This window comes from Lynx canadensis, chromosome B3 (assembly GCF_007474595.2).
Source record: "Lynx canadensis isolate LIC74 chromosome B3, mLynCan4.pri.v2, whole genome shotgun sequence".
In the NCBI taxonomy this organism is placed as follows: Eukaryota; Metazoa; Chordata; class Mammalia; order Carnivora; family Felidae; genus Lynx; species Lynx canadensis.
The window spans coordinates 54,729,840-54,745,794 of record NC_044308.2 but is presented as its reverse complement, the minus strand read 5'-3'; the positions used below and the strand labels follow the sequence as shown (position 1 = coordinate 54,745,794).

Sequence of the window (15,955 nt, the reverse complement as noted above, 5' to 3'; positions counted from 1 at the left end):
CCACGAACCATGAGATCATGACCTGAGCCAAAATAAGAGTCAGAAGCTTAACTGACTGAGCCACCCAGGTGCCCCTTATCATTTCATTTTTTACTATGACAATAGCTTCCAAATAGATCTCCCTGTCTTACGTTTCTTCCTGAATCCATCCTGCTCCCAAAACAATCTTTGTGAAGCTCTGCTCTGTCAACAGAATTCTCCACCCATTTGCTTGAAGATTAAGTGCCTACTTATCAGCCCTCTGGATGCCTTTTAGAAATCTTTTTCTCTGCATCCAATCTGCTTTCTAGTAAATATGTTCTATTCATTTGCCCTCCACCCCCAGCATACCATGTACATTTCCATCTTTGTTTTATAGCTCTTTGAATTTCCAAATGCTACTCCATGTGGAATGGAAGTAATAAAATGGGGGGGGGGGAGAAACTCTATCCCTGGGGTGGCAGAGGATGCCACCCTAATAGGTTCTAGTCAAGGAGAAGAAGCAACCTAAGACTCATCCCTACGAGGAATCTGAATGTCCCAGAGTTACGGATAAGAAGCAACAATAACCATGTCTGTCTAAAGAGGTCCAATGAGCTAAGGAACTTCCAGCCCTTCATCCAAAGTTTGACTGGGAGATGAGTTTCTTTAGGCAAACTTGCTAAATCCTGGGATGAGAAATCCAATCAAATTACTCTTTCATTCACTGAGATACTCAACAAAAATAGGTATTTTTGTTCCAACACCTATATGCTTGGCTTTGGGGTGAGTGCTTTGGAAACAACAGTGAATAAGGTAAACAGGTTCCTGCCCTCATGGAGGTTTCAGTAGAAAGGAAAGACATTAAACACATCAACAAATGGTAAATAAAATAACAAAAATGTGGGGTTAGTGTTAATAAGAAGAGAAATAAAGTATGATGATGCAAAAGGGTGGGATATGCTATTGGAGATAGGAGGGGCTATCATTCAAAGAAGGTCTCTCTGAAGAAGAGACATTTAAGTTGAGATCCAAAACATGAGAAGAAGCCAAACACTCAAAATGACACGTCAGACTCTTGAACAGCAAAGGTACGGGCTCAACATACATGTGTGGTGCATGCGCACGTACACACACACACACACACACACACACACTTGCTGTGACTAATGTGGGCCAATAACCTCACTGGCTTGGGTCTCTATGTAGTTCATTCATCCATTGGGGATGCAGCAGCCAGCTCCTTCTATTATTATAACCAGAACAGCTTGTCTTTTGATTATACAAAAGATAATAAACCTTTTGGTCAGACGACCGGGATCTAAATCCCAGCTACATAATTTTTTCTACTTTGCTCTGCTAGCTGGGCTATTTATTTCCAACTCAAATTCACATAATATTTCTAGAACCCAATCCAGCACTCTAGTGATCCTCATTACCCTGTATATTGAAAAAAAAAACTCCTTGTTACATTTTAAAGTTGGTATATACCAGTTCTTAAGAAAATCTAGAAGTTGCTTTCCATACCTCGTTGATTAACTGGATCTTTAGCTACGTAGGCAACATAGTCTGTAGTATCCTATAAAAAAGGGAAAACAATTGCATTTAAAATGAATGGATTGTACTGTTGAAAGATAAGAGTACATTTAGGACATGATACTGAGGTACGGACTTAAATACAAATGTTTCTATTTAAAGAGAAAAGGAAAGCACCCTAAAAGGGAACATAAATATACACTGGGTAGTTTAGCAATTGTGGAGTCCTGATTCTCTGTCCCTTGGAGAGAGAAGTTGAAAATTAAAAATTTAGAGGCAGAGTTAGTGATACTTACTCACTAAGAATAAAAAGGAATCCAGATAGGGAATATATTGGTACAGATATTCTTAAAAAATGGTAAGGGACCATGACTCTCTCCTGTTTTGAAAGTTGAAATACCAGGGGTTATGCAGTCACAAAGGAGTCATAAACTGGGAGGCAGCACCATGATTTCCCAGTTGTCCAGACAGACACCATGTTTGTCAGAAAATAAGTCAATTAAAGAGACACATTGGTTTTTGTGGTTGTTAGCTCGCTCGAGTGCAGTGCAAGTTAAGAAATAAAGCAAAAATACAAAGCATTTATCTGATCAATATATAGAAAGGAAAAATCATGTTTGAAAACGAGAACCCATGAAAACCCTAAAGATTTCAAAAAGAGGTGTTGCTGACGTTGTAAAAACAAGCAAAAAGCCACTTGGTAATTCTGACTTTTATTGAAAACAGTAAACTGATGAATGATAAGATCTTAATAATTAAAGATGCTTTTTGTTATCTCGGTTCTCAGGGAAAAAAATACACACAATGCCATTTGCAGATTAGAAGTATGACTCTCCAGAGGGAAGATGCAATCAACTGGCAGGAAATAAAAACCCGTTTGTAATACCCTCAAGGACAATCACTTAATAACCCACAGTGAAACACACAGGAAGCAGATCTCAGGGTCAGCGTAACTTGTCTTCAGTTATTTTAAAAAATAACAAACACCTAAATAAATTTATCTTCTGCTAAAAGATAAAAGGCTTGAGATATCTTGTAAATAAATAAGGTCATATCTGTGAGCTTTGTTTTATATTAATTTAGAGGCAAAGCCACAGTTGCTGGGGACTTGGTTGCTATTTTTAAAACTGAAGGGATGGTAATGATGCCAGCAACATGGGTTGGCGCATTCGATGGTGGGAAAGAGGTTGTGGGACTTCATCCTCAAAACCGTCTCCAACAGTCTTACAGTTCTAAAATCAGTAACTGTAAATATCTGGGAGAATTTTAAGAATGTTAAAAGTAACGCACAAATAGTAAAAAAATATATACAAAAATATATTTGTGACATACTTGTAATGCATTTTTGAAAAAGAGAAAGTATTTCTAGATACAGAAGCATTACGAATGACTGTCTTAAGGGCTGACGGGAGGAAGACAAGTAAATTGTCTTTGAGAAGAGAGTAAAGGTGAGGGTGAGCAAAGGTCAAGAGGGAAGGAAGGATAGCTAATCTTTAACTGTTTTCATTTTTTGAAATGTTTATTTATTTTTGAGAGACAAAGAGACAGAGCACCAGCAGGGGAGGGGCAGAGAGAGAGGGAGACACAGAAGCTGAAGCAGGCTCCAGGCTCTGAGCTGTCAGCAAAGAGCCCAATGCAGGTCTTAAACCCATGAACCATGACATAATGACCTGAGCTGAAAATCAGATGCTTAACCGACTGAGCCACCCAGGCACTCCAAGAACAGCTAATCTTTTTTTAAACTCTGGAGGAAATCTGGTGGAAAGAAGGGTACTACTTTGGGCCACGGAGACTTTTAGCTTCTTGCACCTAGTTAGCTGAGAAGTTGTAAATTTCTAACAGACAAAGCTATGAGCATGTGCTAGCAATAGTGGTGATAGCTATCCCCTATCACGCGGTGCCAGGCATGGTACTAGCAGGTTATACACATCAATTCGCTGAATTCTCGCAGCACTGTGAGGCAAGGGTGATCATTCCCCATTTTACAGATGAGAACCCTGAAGCTAAGAGAGACTAAATAAGTCAAGTCTCCCTGACTCCAAAGCCTGGCAGTTCATCTGGGGGACCTTGAATGCCAATGCTTATGGTTGCCCCAGTTTTTTATTTTAAATAGAATTGCAGGTTTTCTTTCCAGCTGCAGAGAGCACAGGGGCCCCACTCAAATCAATAGGTACAAACTTCCCCACAGCGGCTAGGAATTCTTTACCGTTTGTTTCTGGACAGTACTTTGGTGGGTTGAAAGTACTAAAGAACTAAAGGCACATGAAGACAATCTATTAGGACTGGGACAACTAGGATAGACGTCATGCAGGGCATGCCTAGGGTAAACGAGGATCTGAGTGCCAATGTGAACATGACAACAACTCTTGAAACTTGAAAGGGAAATTTAGAGCAAATGTCTGTAAATATTTTTAGCACTTCACTTATACAACTCATTACTTTAAATAACTTAAGGAAAGTATTTGAGCTCCTTCGTGGATGACTGAGCTATAATGGGTTAGGAATAAAAGAGACAATGCTGGCCTCTTCAGGCTGGATTCAGTCAGCCCTCTCTGTACCAAACAAGTCCCTGGTTGTCACCGTTGAGGCAAAATTACAAGGCTTGGTGGATGGGAGTTCAGATTCAGTACCAGGCTCACACTGCAGCTAAGTGCTAGGCTTTTTGCATACCCCCTGTTTGCTAACGAATCCATAATTAGCCATCCACGGAATCTCTTGAGGATGAGGTAGAGTTCTTAAAATCTGGTTTACATATTAATTAAATAGCACCATGGAACTAATATATTCATTTGGAAATAACTATGCCCAAAGCAGAAAGGTGAGGAAGTAGAGAAGCCTAAGGGGAAAATTAAGTATCCATTAATAAAAGAAAAAAAAATCCCAATGATCTGAAGTCCTACTATAAATACTGCTTTTCTTCCATATGCTTCAAACAGGTTCTGAAGACAGGGTGTCTAGGTTTGACGTGCTTAAATATTTTGAATCACAGGTAGCCAGTGTGAAGACAAGTAATTACTGAAATATTTTTAAGAATAGGGTAATGTGAATAGCATTTAACTATATATTTCACACACTAAAAGGTTATACCAACAACCAAGTGAAGAAAGTTGCTTAAATACTTTAGATGCCAGTAAAGGAAGCAACGATTACAACAGAGTAGCTTTGGAACTTTATTTCCTTTTAGGATAGACCATAATTTTTCCTTTTGAATATTTAGCATAGAGGTCAAAACTCTGCAGTGACATCAGCTGCCAGATTTAGTTTTTACTACCATTCCATACCTCTCCTGGATTTCTGAGTTATATGTCCTATCGTTTATGGTCCTACATTTTATTCCTCAATTGGAAGTGAGAAACTAAATGTGGTGGCTAGAAAAAAATCAGCCGTTACACTGGATTTTACTGCCGCATTTCTGAAGGATACAATCTTTAATAATAAATGCTCAGCAGAACAGAAGGCAATACATTGGCAGTAAGAACAAAATCTGCATGTGCTCCCGATATATTTTCTTGACCTTACTGATGTTCAATCATTCTAAAAGTCAGACTCAGTCCTCTTCTAGCTTCTGGATGTTTGCAGGTACGAGAAAAATGTCATAATATCATGAAGCAGCAAAATCTTCCTTCTAACCCCTCAGTTCAAACAGATTTGTTTCTTGGTCAGTCTCAGGCTTCCTAACTTCAATGCCTCTCTTCTTCCACTCCGGTTCAGAAGTGATGTGGTAGGTAGTCAGGGAATGACCCTCCACTCTGTAAAGAAGGCTTGGAGACAGAGCACTTGCACCGTCTCACACAATTCGTGGGAAATGAGCACCATGTGGCCTCTAGGGAGGAAGGAACTGCAGTTCTCTCCCACCAGCTGTGTGTTCCCTCTGTGAATTTCTGCAAACCTGGCTGCTCACTTTGGACTGGACATAGTTGCCTCAGTTGGCAGCCAGAGTGGCAAACAGGCTTCCCCTATTTCCAAGTCCAACTGCCTAATAGGAGCTGCCTGGAACTCTGTGTGAAGAAGAGGCTGAGGGAGGACTGGTAACACATGTATGACATCCTTGATTTCCATGACTTAGTTGTTACCTACAAGAACAGTCTCGGATGATAGCTCCATGACTAACAACACAATGGAAAATTATTAGCTCATTTGCTAATCCAAACATTTTAAAAATAAGTAATGGAAACTATTTTACCAAAGTCAAATTTTTGAATGCACATAGCTATTCACAAATTGTAATAAAACACTGGAAAAGACATGTAACGGCTAACATGCTTTACATGGAAGTTCTTTTAACTCTTATAAAAAGGAATTTTATAAATCTATACTTACAGGATCCCCTCCAGAGGCAAATGAAATAGACTGCATATGATGATTTGCAATAATCTGTAAAACATAAACAAATTAAACATGTATGATGCTACAAATTAAATGCCTAGTTACATACAATCTAACAGTAATGGTCGTACATTTGTATGTTTTGTCTTTGCCTGCTCAGCATCCCTTTGGAAATTACTCCATCCACATTCTGTACTAATCTCATAAGGTTCAAGTAGGTTTGACAAGCCCGTCTCACCAGCCCCCTCCTTATGGCTGGACACAGGATCCAGGCCTAGGCCATCAGAAAACACCATCCCTCTGGATACAGCAAAGCCAGTCAATATCATGGGGAGGAACTGAGACAGATAATAGGAAAGAATGCATCTTTCTCTGCCATTAAGGACCTTAGTTTAAGTCCAAAGCTTCTGGGATTCATCTTTTGCTGCCATGTGGGAAAAGCCTGATGGAAAAACAAAGTTTTCCCTCTGGAGAGTATCAGAGCTGAGAGTTAAAAAAAAAATCTGGTGGTAATATTTGTTTCATCACTTTAACCAATACATTTCCCCCCTCTCTTTAGTTTTTATGCATTTTTTTCTATTTTATTTATTTAATTTTATATAAGTTGGCTTGAATTGGGTTTCAGTCATTCATCACCAAAAGCATACTAAAGCACTAACATTAAGAATTTCAATATGATGTAGACTATCCAAGTGAACTGCATTAGTTAGCTGAGAAGACCACCTCTTTTGAGATTTTGCCTCTTGAGATTTTAGGCTTGCTTATTTGGAAATCACAGAGTAATGACCAACTGACAGAGAATTATTTGTCATACTGCTTTGAAGGTTCATTAAAATACCAACTGTGCACCAATTGGCTAAGCCTGTCTTGAGAAATGTTTAACATAATGTATACAAGAGTATAAGATACTCTTATATAAGATAGCCAGCAATTCTATTCTTAGATGTAGATCCACAGAATTGCGTAAATACAAGCACCAAAAACCTTCCCAAGAAAGATAATTACTCCCTGTTTGTAATAGGTCCAAACTGGAATCAATCCCAATGATGATCACTGTGATATTTAAACAATGGACTACTATGTAGCAAACACACACACACACACACACACACACACACACACACAAAACAAAACATATTTCTTGGGTAAAAGAAGCCACACACACACAAAGAATATATACTACATGGTTTAATTTATATAAAGTTCAAAAAACAGGCAAAAATATTTTATTCTGTTTGAAATCAGAACGGTGGTGCTCGTAGGGCAAAGAAAGAGAAAGCAAATGGTTTTCTGGAATCCTGAAAATCGTGTTTCTCGATCTGGGTAACGGTTACACAAATATGTCCATTTTGTGATAACAAAGCTGCGCACTTAAGATTTGTGCACTTTTCTGTATTTGTGTTTTCTATGTTTAGATTTCAGCTAAAAGTGATTACTAAAAAGAAATCAATATACAAACATCAATGTCTTTCCCACATACCAGCAATAGCCAACTAGACATTGTATTGGAGTAAGGGGTACATTTTATGATAGTACCTGAGTATAAAATAGTAAGAATCACATAAGCCTTTTTGGAAAACTTCATTGAAGGGTATAAATAAGACACAAACAAGCAGAAAGATATATATTACTTTTATGGATGAGAAGACAATATTGTAAAAATGTCAATTCTCCCCCAAATTAATCTGTAAATTCCATGCAACTCAAATAAAAATTCCATCTATATCATTCGGGTAACTTTTCAAGCTACTTCTAAAATTCACATGGAAGAACAAATGTGCAAGAAGAGTTAAGGCAATCTTTTAAAGAACAAAGACACAAGATTTTTCCTATCAGCAAGACATATTGTAACACTGTAGAAATTCGTTTGAATACAAAGTCTGAAACAAACTCACACATTTGTTTTCTTTTAATATGATAAATGTGGCACCAAACAACCAACAAAGGACAGTGATTAAATCAGTGAAGTTGGCTGAATTAGCTGTATATGTGTAAAAAAATATATAAATGAATCCTGTAATTATCGTACTTAGATAAATAAATGTTTTATCCACAAAAAAACCTATGCATGGGGGGCCTGGGTTTCTCAGTCCGTTAAGCCTCTGACTTCGTCTCAGGTCATGATCTCACAATTTGTGGGTTTGAGCCCCGCATTGGGCGCTCTGTGCTGACAGCTCACAGCCTGGAGCCTGCTTCAGATTCTGTGTCTCCCTCTCTCTCTGCAACTCCCCTGCTCACACGCTGTCTCTGTCTTTCTCTCTCTCTCTCAAATATAAATAAACATTAAAAAAAATTTTAACAACAAAATGTATGCAAACATTGAAGAAAAATAAAAGATCATGCTTGTGATCTTTGAAGTAGGAAAATCCAACTTAATAAAAAAAAAAGATATACAGGAAAAAAAACCCTTCAATTTGAAGGGCTTACATGAAAACTCATTTTAAAACTTTTATAGGAGAAGAGACACCTGAAACCGGACAAATAACAACAGGGAGGGAGAATGTATTTGCAACATGTAAAACAAAGTATTCATATAGTTTATAAGAAATTCCTACAAATCAGTAAGAAAAAAAAATAAACCAAAAATAAGGCCAGTTAATTTTCATAAGTAACACAAATGTTCAATAAACATGTTGAAAAATAATCATCTCCAAGAAATCAAGGCTATGGAAAATAAAACAAGGTATCATTAAATTGATAAAATTGCTCAACAAAACAGTGTGTGGCAAGGATATGGATATTCTCAAACACTGCTGATGAGAGCTGAAATCTGTACAGCAATCTTGGAGAGCAGTATGACAGTATGTATTAAAACTAAAGTATGCATGCTCTACAATTCCGCCTTTCCACTCCTAGGTTATTTATTCTGTAGAAACATTGGCACATAGAAACATTACCCATAGTTTATATCAAAAAATCGGAAATCACTTGTGTATGGTTAGGTCAACTATAGAATAGCTATACAAATGGAATGCTATGGAAAAAAAAGACTCATCTATGTATACTAACAAAGCTAAATCTTCAAGTCATTGCTGAGGTGCTTTTTGTAGCTTGAAGAGTTAGGTAAGACTTGCAAAAAAAAAAAAAAAAACCCATACACACACAAGATTTTTCCACGAGGACATAAAGGTCCATATAAATGCAGAGGAAAAGAATTTAAAGAATACACACCAAACTGATTATGGTGGAAAGTTAACCTCCTGCGAAAATAAATGGAACCAAGTCCTTCTTCAGTATACTATCGTTTTAAAAAGATAGATAATATGCTTATTTGCGAATTTAACTTTTTTTTTTTTTTATGGGGAAAGCAGAAGGGCTGAATGAATGGATCAGTTGTCAGCATGTTGAGAACACTGTGATTTGGAGGTGGGGATTTAGAAGTCATAAGCGCAGAGACCAAAGGTAGTTGGAGCAGATGCTATTGCCTGGGGCGGGAGGAAAAGGAGCAGGAGAGAACGGAAGGGCGAAGGGGGAGGAAGAGCACTAAGCATAGTTACAGAAGCCACGTTATGGATTTTCAAGTTTACAGCATCATAATGCGCAGAACAGTTAGGGAAAGCGGAGATTACGTAACTCTCTAAACGTAGAGTCTACTAACGGAGTTCCAAAGGACCGAAACATACACCACGGTTCCGAAGAGCGGGGACCTCCCCCGCGAGGGGGACGCCAAACGGGAGGCGGTGTTTGGGGGTCGCGCACACGCACAGGGTCACGCAGGCGCACGGCGTTTGCGCACGCGCACAACCCCTCGGCCGCGTAGCTCCGATCTTGCAAAAACACCTTTCGAGAGGTTGAGCAGCTTGTACAATGTCGGAAATGAACGAGCTGTCCGAGCTGTATGAAGAGAGCAATGACCTGCAGATGGATGTGATGCTTGGCGAGGGTGACCTTCCGCAGATGGAGGTAGGCAGCGGGAGCCGGGAGCCATCCCCGAACGCCTCCCGCAACGGGGCCCAGCCACAGCTCGAGGAGGAAGGCCCAATGGAGGAGGAGGCGGCCCAGCCAATGGCGGAGCCGCAGGGGGAACGAGGCCTTGCTAACCGGCCCAGCCTTGGGGAGCAGCCAGGCCTGATCGCAGGCCCTGACTTCGAGAGCGAGGACGAGGGCGAGGAATTTGATGACTGGGAGGACGACTACGATTATCCGGAAGAGGAGCAGCTGAGTGGTGCGGGCTACAGAGTATCAGCGGCCCTTGAAGAAGCCAACAAGATGTTTCTGAGAACATCCAGAGCAAGGGAAGCAGCCCTGGATGGCGGGTTTCAAATGCATTATGAGAAGACCCCGTTTGATCAGTTGGCTTTTATCGAAGAGCTTTTTTCACTTATGGTTGTCAATCGTCTGACCGAAGAACTCGGCTGTGATGAGATTATTGATAGAGAGTAATTAAATGCTGTTAAAAGAGGAGGAAAAGTTGAGGAGAGACCCAACATTCCACTGCCTTTTGGGTTCATTCCAGATAGTACCGTGCCAATGAAAAACTTAATCTTCAAAAAAAGATTTTTGTCGTTGTTTTGCAGAATAGAATAGGGCAGTGACTGCACAGTTATGAAAAAGAAAAAATTGTTAAAGAAGAAAAGGCATTTTAGGACTGTGGAAATCTGTTTTCAAGAACCTTCCTGAAACACCTGTGGCTTTGACTTTGTTATTGATCCAGATTATTCTCCTTGCATTGGGGAAAATATCTTTCATACTTCACCGTAAGGGATGGTTTTGCGAGAGTAAGGTAATGTCAAGACAAACTGCCAATACAAGAGCCCAATGATATTAATTACATGAGAAAAAGTAATACATCCAGTTTAGGACACGAGATGTCTGAGTTATTTGGACTGAAAGCCCACTGAGAGAACTCTGAAGATTCCACTTTATGGTCTATCCAAGCCAATTATCAAAGGCTACATTTTTTTAGTGTAAAATAAATTGGGTGTTCTTCAGTATCCGAAAAGGATAAGCAAACCCAAAAAGAAATATGTATCAGGTGTGCTATATCTCAAAATGTGTTTTCAAGAGCATCTGAAATTTTGATTGTCCATGTATCTTGATGATTTATAAAGCTACTATGATCCATAATTCCAGAAAATTTGTCTTAACCATTTTTAAAACTCAAAAATATCCATAGTAAAATTTCAAATTTAGATATTAAAAAATATGTGAAAGAACAAAGAAAACAAAACTATTTCTAACTCTCTTATACTAGAGAAATTGTTTTACTCGCTCTCTGTTTTTCATTTAACTTTACAGGTGAAAGACTTTGGTTGAACTTCATAACATAAGAACTGTCAAAGGGAAAATGTCAAGTAAAAGGAAAGCCCTGCATCTAAAAAAAGACTGAACAATTATGCCCTCAATCTTTAAAGGTTTTAAACCTGCCCAGAAATCCTCATCAGTATCTGAAGTTTCCCTCTGTCTCCTCCTCTAATGAAGCTTGTTATTGGTTATGCACCAGCATTCGAGATAATAAAATTTCTTGTTCTGTGTATTTTGTTTGTTTGGCCAATAGTATTGTTCACATACTTTGTTGAAATCCTACTTTTTATCGTATTATGCTATTTTATTTTATTACCGAAACCACTTTATGATTTAAATTTAACCACTACATGGGAAAGTGTTCCAGCTTCAAATACCTGATTTATAAGTTAATTTGTGGATATTAAACTTTGTAAATTCCTATAAGAGAATTTGCTAGCCTGAGAAAACCTGTCGTATTAACAAACATATTGCTGTGGTTATTGAGGTTCTGAAGTTGCATAAGACTAAAAATTGTGTCAGAAAGTTGTGCCCAATAAACAGTACATCAGTAGGTCTTAAGATCAATAAGACCTTATGGCAGTAAAGGACACATCCAATACAACAGCACAACTCAACCTTATTTATGTTATAGTCACCTTTTAGGGAGTGGGTTCTTTTCTGTAAAAAAAATGGACTGAGGGTTATAAACACTAGGCTTGGTGAGGAGAAGGATAGATAGATACATGGGGAAACAAACAGGCGGTGAGATGTTAGCACTTAACCCTCTTCATCCTGCCTCTCTCATGACTCACTTTCATTACATTTTCAAAAGGCTTGTAGCTGCAGTTAGATGCATCTGGATAGATAATTGCTTGTATGATGTGAATTAACTGAATTTGGTGGGGGCGGGGCGGGGGGGGGGGTGGAGAAGGATGCCAGTACACAAGGAGCACTGACCAATTGCATTTACCTCCAGATAAAGATGTCAGGAAATCAAAAACTGGTCTTCATACCAGGAAGTGTGATTAGGAAATCTGTGATTAGGTTCCTCTCTGAGACTAAGGAGGGAGCAAGAAGAAGGAAAAGAAAACTGCTCCCTGTTGGACCTGAAGGCTCATTTACAGGATAAAGACCTGGACTCCACAACTGACTTCTGATGGTTGGTTCCTTGGTCTTGGAAAAACAGGCAGTAATCTGAGAGCAGTGAAATTAGTACTTGTTTGTATTTACTAAAGAAACCCCTTTTAGAATTGTAAAATCACTTTTTATGTCTTTTAAGCGTTAACACGTACTGGAAACAGCCTAGCTGGTTCAAATCTTGGCTAAATGGGAACTAAAAAAGGAGTTCTATAGCGATTCTGGTCCTGATTTTGCGAACAGGGGAGTGGGTGGGGATGTGGAATGGGTAGAGAGAACTTTAAAAAGCTTATGAGTATATAGGGTGATTTGGGGGGGAGTTTTCTGGATCTATCCATATATTATTATATAGTATTACATTATAAATGTTTGCTTAGATCAGACTGTCGCATTTGGCTGGCCTAAGGACACAGACTTACTGTGTTTGGCTCATGCTTAAAATTGCAATTCTTCATTAAAGACCAACATCTCATAGTCATGATAGAGCAACAAAACTCCCAAGATTTCCATCTTTTTTTTTCCCCCAAAAGTTGAAGATCTGGTAGCCCTTGACCAATAGTTATGTGGGATAAAGCATCCAATTCCCCATTCTAATCGGAAGATATTCTGTTGCCATGTTTCCCAGTATCGTCTCCCCAACATGGAGGCCAAGTGGCACTCACCATATATCATTATGCTTGCACCACTGTTATTCTTGTACCTGCACAGTTAGCATTATCTGCCTGGCCTCCCTATATTTGAAGTTCCCTCTCCTCATGGAGACTAAAGGATATCTCCATTTTCTGCCTGTTTTACCTTCTTTATCACTTTATTACTCTTAGTAAAATTTCACTAGCTGTTAGAGTTGGTGGTAGGAATGTAGAAATCACTAAAGAATAGTGGGAGTGGAAGCTAGTCAGATATTTTTGCTTACATCCTTAACGTATTGAAGTATATCAAGGAAGTCTGTTGCTTGAATTTTTAAAACAAGGAATATAGAAAAACTCCCTAGAACTTGCTTTTCCAAAATGTATTTCCCATCCCAAAATATGGCAAGTTTTAAAAATCGCAAGCATTATGTGTTTAATATAATTTTATTTTCTGCCTCTGAGGTTCTTTAAGACATTTTCTGGGAGTGAATGGTTATATTCTTGAAGTTGTTCTCAGTGGCTGAAGATGAATGTGAACCATCCTACCCATAAATGCTCTGCCATCTACGAATGTACCTATCAATTTTAACTTGTTTATGTTTTCAGTCCAAAGTATATCTTAGGAGTTGGGGGGAGGGGAAGGGAGACATTAGTATTTCTTGGTATTTATCTTAAAACTTAAAAGGGTAACTTTCTTTAAGGAAGATTGAGTTAATCATTTTCTCCTGCTACATCTATAAGGTCACTTCTCTGTTGCCTTCTCCCTTGAACAGTTTAGTTGCCCTATTAATGGGATTTATAAAGCTTGAGTTGAAGCATCTATAGTGGCACATCTTTTTTTTTATATGCCCTCCCTCCACCAGGGAGGAATGAAGGGGCCGTTTCCTCCAGGCCTGCAGAATAGTTCAAAATTATTTTTAAAAATCAGGGCCTGGGTCTAAGGTCAATGAGATCCTAACTTTAGTCCCCACTCCAGCAGTGGGCTCAGCACAACCCCATTCCCTGCTACCAGTGCAGAAAAGATGTCCCACTTCCAGAGGCACTCATTGCTGTAACTGCTGGTAGTGGAAGCCACCCATTCGCCCTGTCCCTACTTCTATTCTGCCAGAAAGATTATGGGCATGTGACAATACCCCTTCCAATTATGGTCCCCTGGAAAAGGGTAGTAAAAGAGAGAAAGGAATGAGAATAAACTAAGCCACCTACCACACACCACAGCCCTATTCTTGCTAAATTCCTAATTCCTCAGTCACCCCATAGAACTTTTTTTTTTTTTAATGCTCATTAGGTTCTGCACAGAAGGCTGTCACCAGGACGGCTGTAGATTTGCTTACTCTTCCTCCCCTACAAAATTCTGAGATAATTCAAGTGCTTCTATACTCAATGAGATCTCATACCTAAAGGCATTAAGCACCCCTGGTACCACACACATGGGTGAAAACTAAAACTAAAATTTACATCTACAAATATCTTGAGGGCAAAGCATCTGAAAGACTGAACGATTGCTTCACCTTCCACCTAGATTTGTTGCATCTTCCAAGTACAGCCTCAAATGTTCTGCTCTCATTATACCAATGGTATCACCTCTCTTAGATAACCAATCAGGGCCCAACGAGACAGAAATCTATTTTGAACTATTTTATATTAAGTATTTTCTTCTGTGGTGGTTTATACTACTGTGCAAGCAATGTATTTTATTCTGCTTTTGAATTTAGAAAATAAAGCAGACCTCAAAACTGCAAGTTTTTGGCAAAAACATTGGAGAAAAAATGTATATAACTGTACATGCATGTTACTGAAAATTTTATGATTCTATGTTTTATGCTTTCCCTGCTAAGTACTGACTTTATGAAAATGTCTCAAGGAAATAGGAAAAATGTTTGAGTAAATAATAATAGGTACTGGGTGACTGGCTCTGTGCTAAGTGATTTACATCAATGGTTTTACTTAATCCTGTATATAATCCAGTGACACATATACTATTGCTAAATCCATCCTCTCAGAAACTATGAATAGGTACTATAATCTCATTTCACTAAGGAATAAAATTGAGTGGTAGCATAACTTGCTCATTAGTGGCGAAGCCATGATTTCAACCTATATGTGACCTCAAAGCCCGAGAGCCAACTACACATTAAACCTTCCATGAGTCCCTGTTCAACAGTATTCCATACAGTAAAACCTTAAATACTAAGAACCTCGAATCACTACATATTAAACCAAGAAAAATTAGACTCTAACACCCATAAATAATCTGATATGAGGAATTTAGTTTAAAACATAAAAAGCAAGTCAAGAGTAGCCTAGTTTAAGGAACACATTTACCCCAATGCCTGTATATCTTTTATATTTGCTTCAGCAATGCTGTTCTTTGAGAAATAAGGTTCACAATGAGGACTCAGGCACACCATGGCATCACACATCATCAAAGAAGAAGAAACTGTGTTTATGTAATAATATTTTACAAAGCACTTCAAGCTTAAGAGTTGGAAGAAAATGTTTTATGCTTAAATTTCAGTTAGCTAGAATATTAACCCTAACATCACCCTTCCCCTCTGTCCTTCATTTGCACCCCCATCCAACACACAGTCTGTTAGTTCTGATAATGGAATTGCTTTCCCTTTGAGGAGCACGGGTGGAGAGTAATAACTGACTCAAGAATATGAGTTGCCAAATGGTATTTACCAGTTATTTGCACCTTAGTTCCTATTACAAAGCCAATTAGGTTGAGGCAAGTACGCAAGCAGTTAAATGCAGTGATGAGTTAGTAATACTGTTGTTCTAATTATTGTTATTCACAAATCCTTGGCAGATTTTTTTCCCTTGTGCCTTAACTAAATTTTAAGCACACTTTGTCTGAAACTTTATTTTTTTTATTATGCCCAGGTTCTTCTAGAAAAATAGATGATACGTTAAGCTATAAATGACATTCATGATCTTACCTGTTGGTTGTCAATATTCATCAACGTGAGGCTGCATGTTGAGATGGTCAGTTTAATATTCATTCCCGAAAACTGAAGATTACTTTTGCCAAGAACTGTTGATAGGAACTTAACTGGAGGCTTTAAAAATAGCAAAACAATACTCTGAGTTAAGGATTTTGTTACAGGAGAATATTAATTTTTTAAGTGTTAAAATGGGTC

The 15,955-nt window shown here is 38.5% G+C and overlaps 2 protein-coding genes across 2 annotated transcripts in view; one reads left to right on the top strand and one right to left on the bottom strand.

The window, feature by feature from the left end:
- The window catches only part of SHC4 (SHC adaptor protein 4), a 124,580-nt gene that overhangs the window by 35,750 nt on the left and 72,875 nt on the right, over window positions 1-15,955 (bottom strand). The window contains exons 4-6 of the mRNA XM_030318232.2: window positions 15,755-15,874; window positions 5,815-5,868; window positions 1,486-1,537 (exon numbers count right to left, since the gene is read on the bottom strand). Of these exons, the coding sequence (XP_030174092.1) occupies window positions 1,486-1,537; window positions 5,815-5,868; window positions 15,755-15,874 (226 nt within the window). The remainder of the gene's footprint in view (window positions 1-1,485; window positions 1,538-5,814; window positions 5,869-15,754; window positions 15,875-15,955) is intronic.
- On the top strand, window positions 9,554-11,296 carry EID1 (EP300 interacting inhibitor of differentiation 1). Its single transcript, XM_030318233.1, has one exon. It carries the CDS (start codon window positions 9,628-9,630, stop codon window positions 10,201-10,203), a length of 576 nt encoding a protein of 191 aa, XP_030174093.1. The 5' UTR covers window positions 9,554-9,627; the 3' UTR covers window positions 10,204-11,296.

Bases quoted from the DNA above. Each gene is read 5' to 3' on its own strand.
- EID1 (XM_030318233.1), top strand. From the start codon at position 9,628: ATGTCGGAAATGAACGAGCTGTCCGAGCTGTATGAAGAGAGCAATGAC.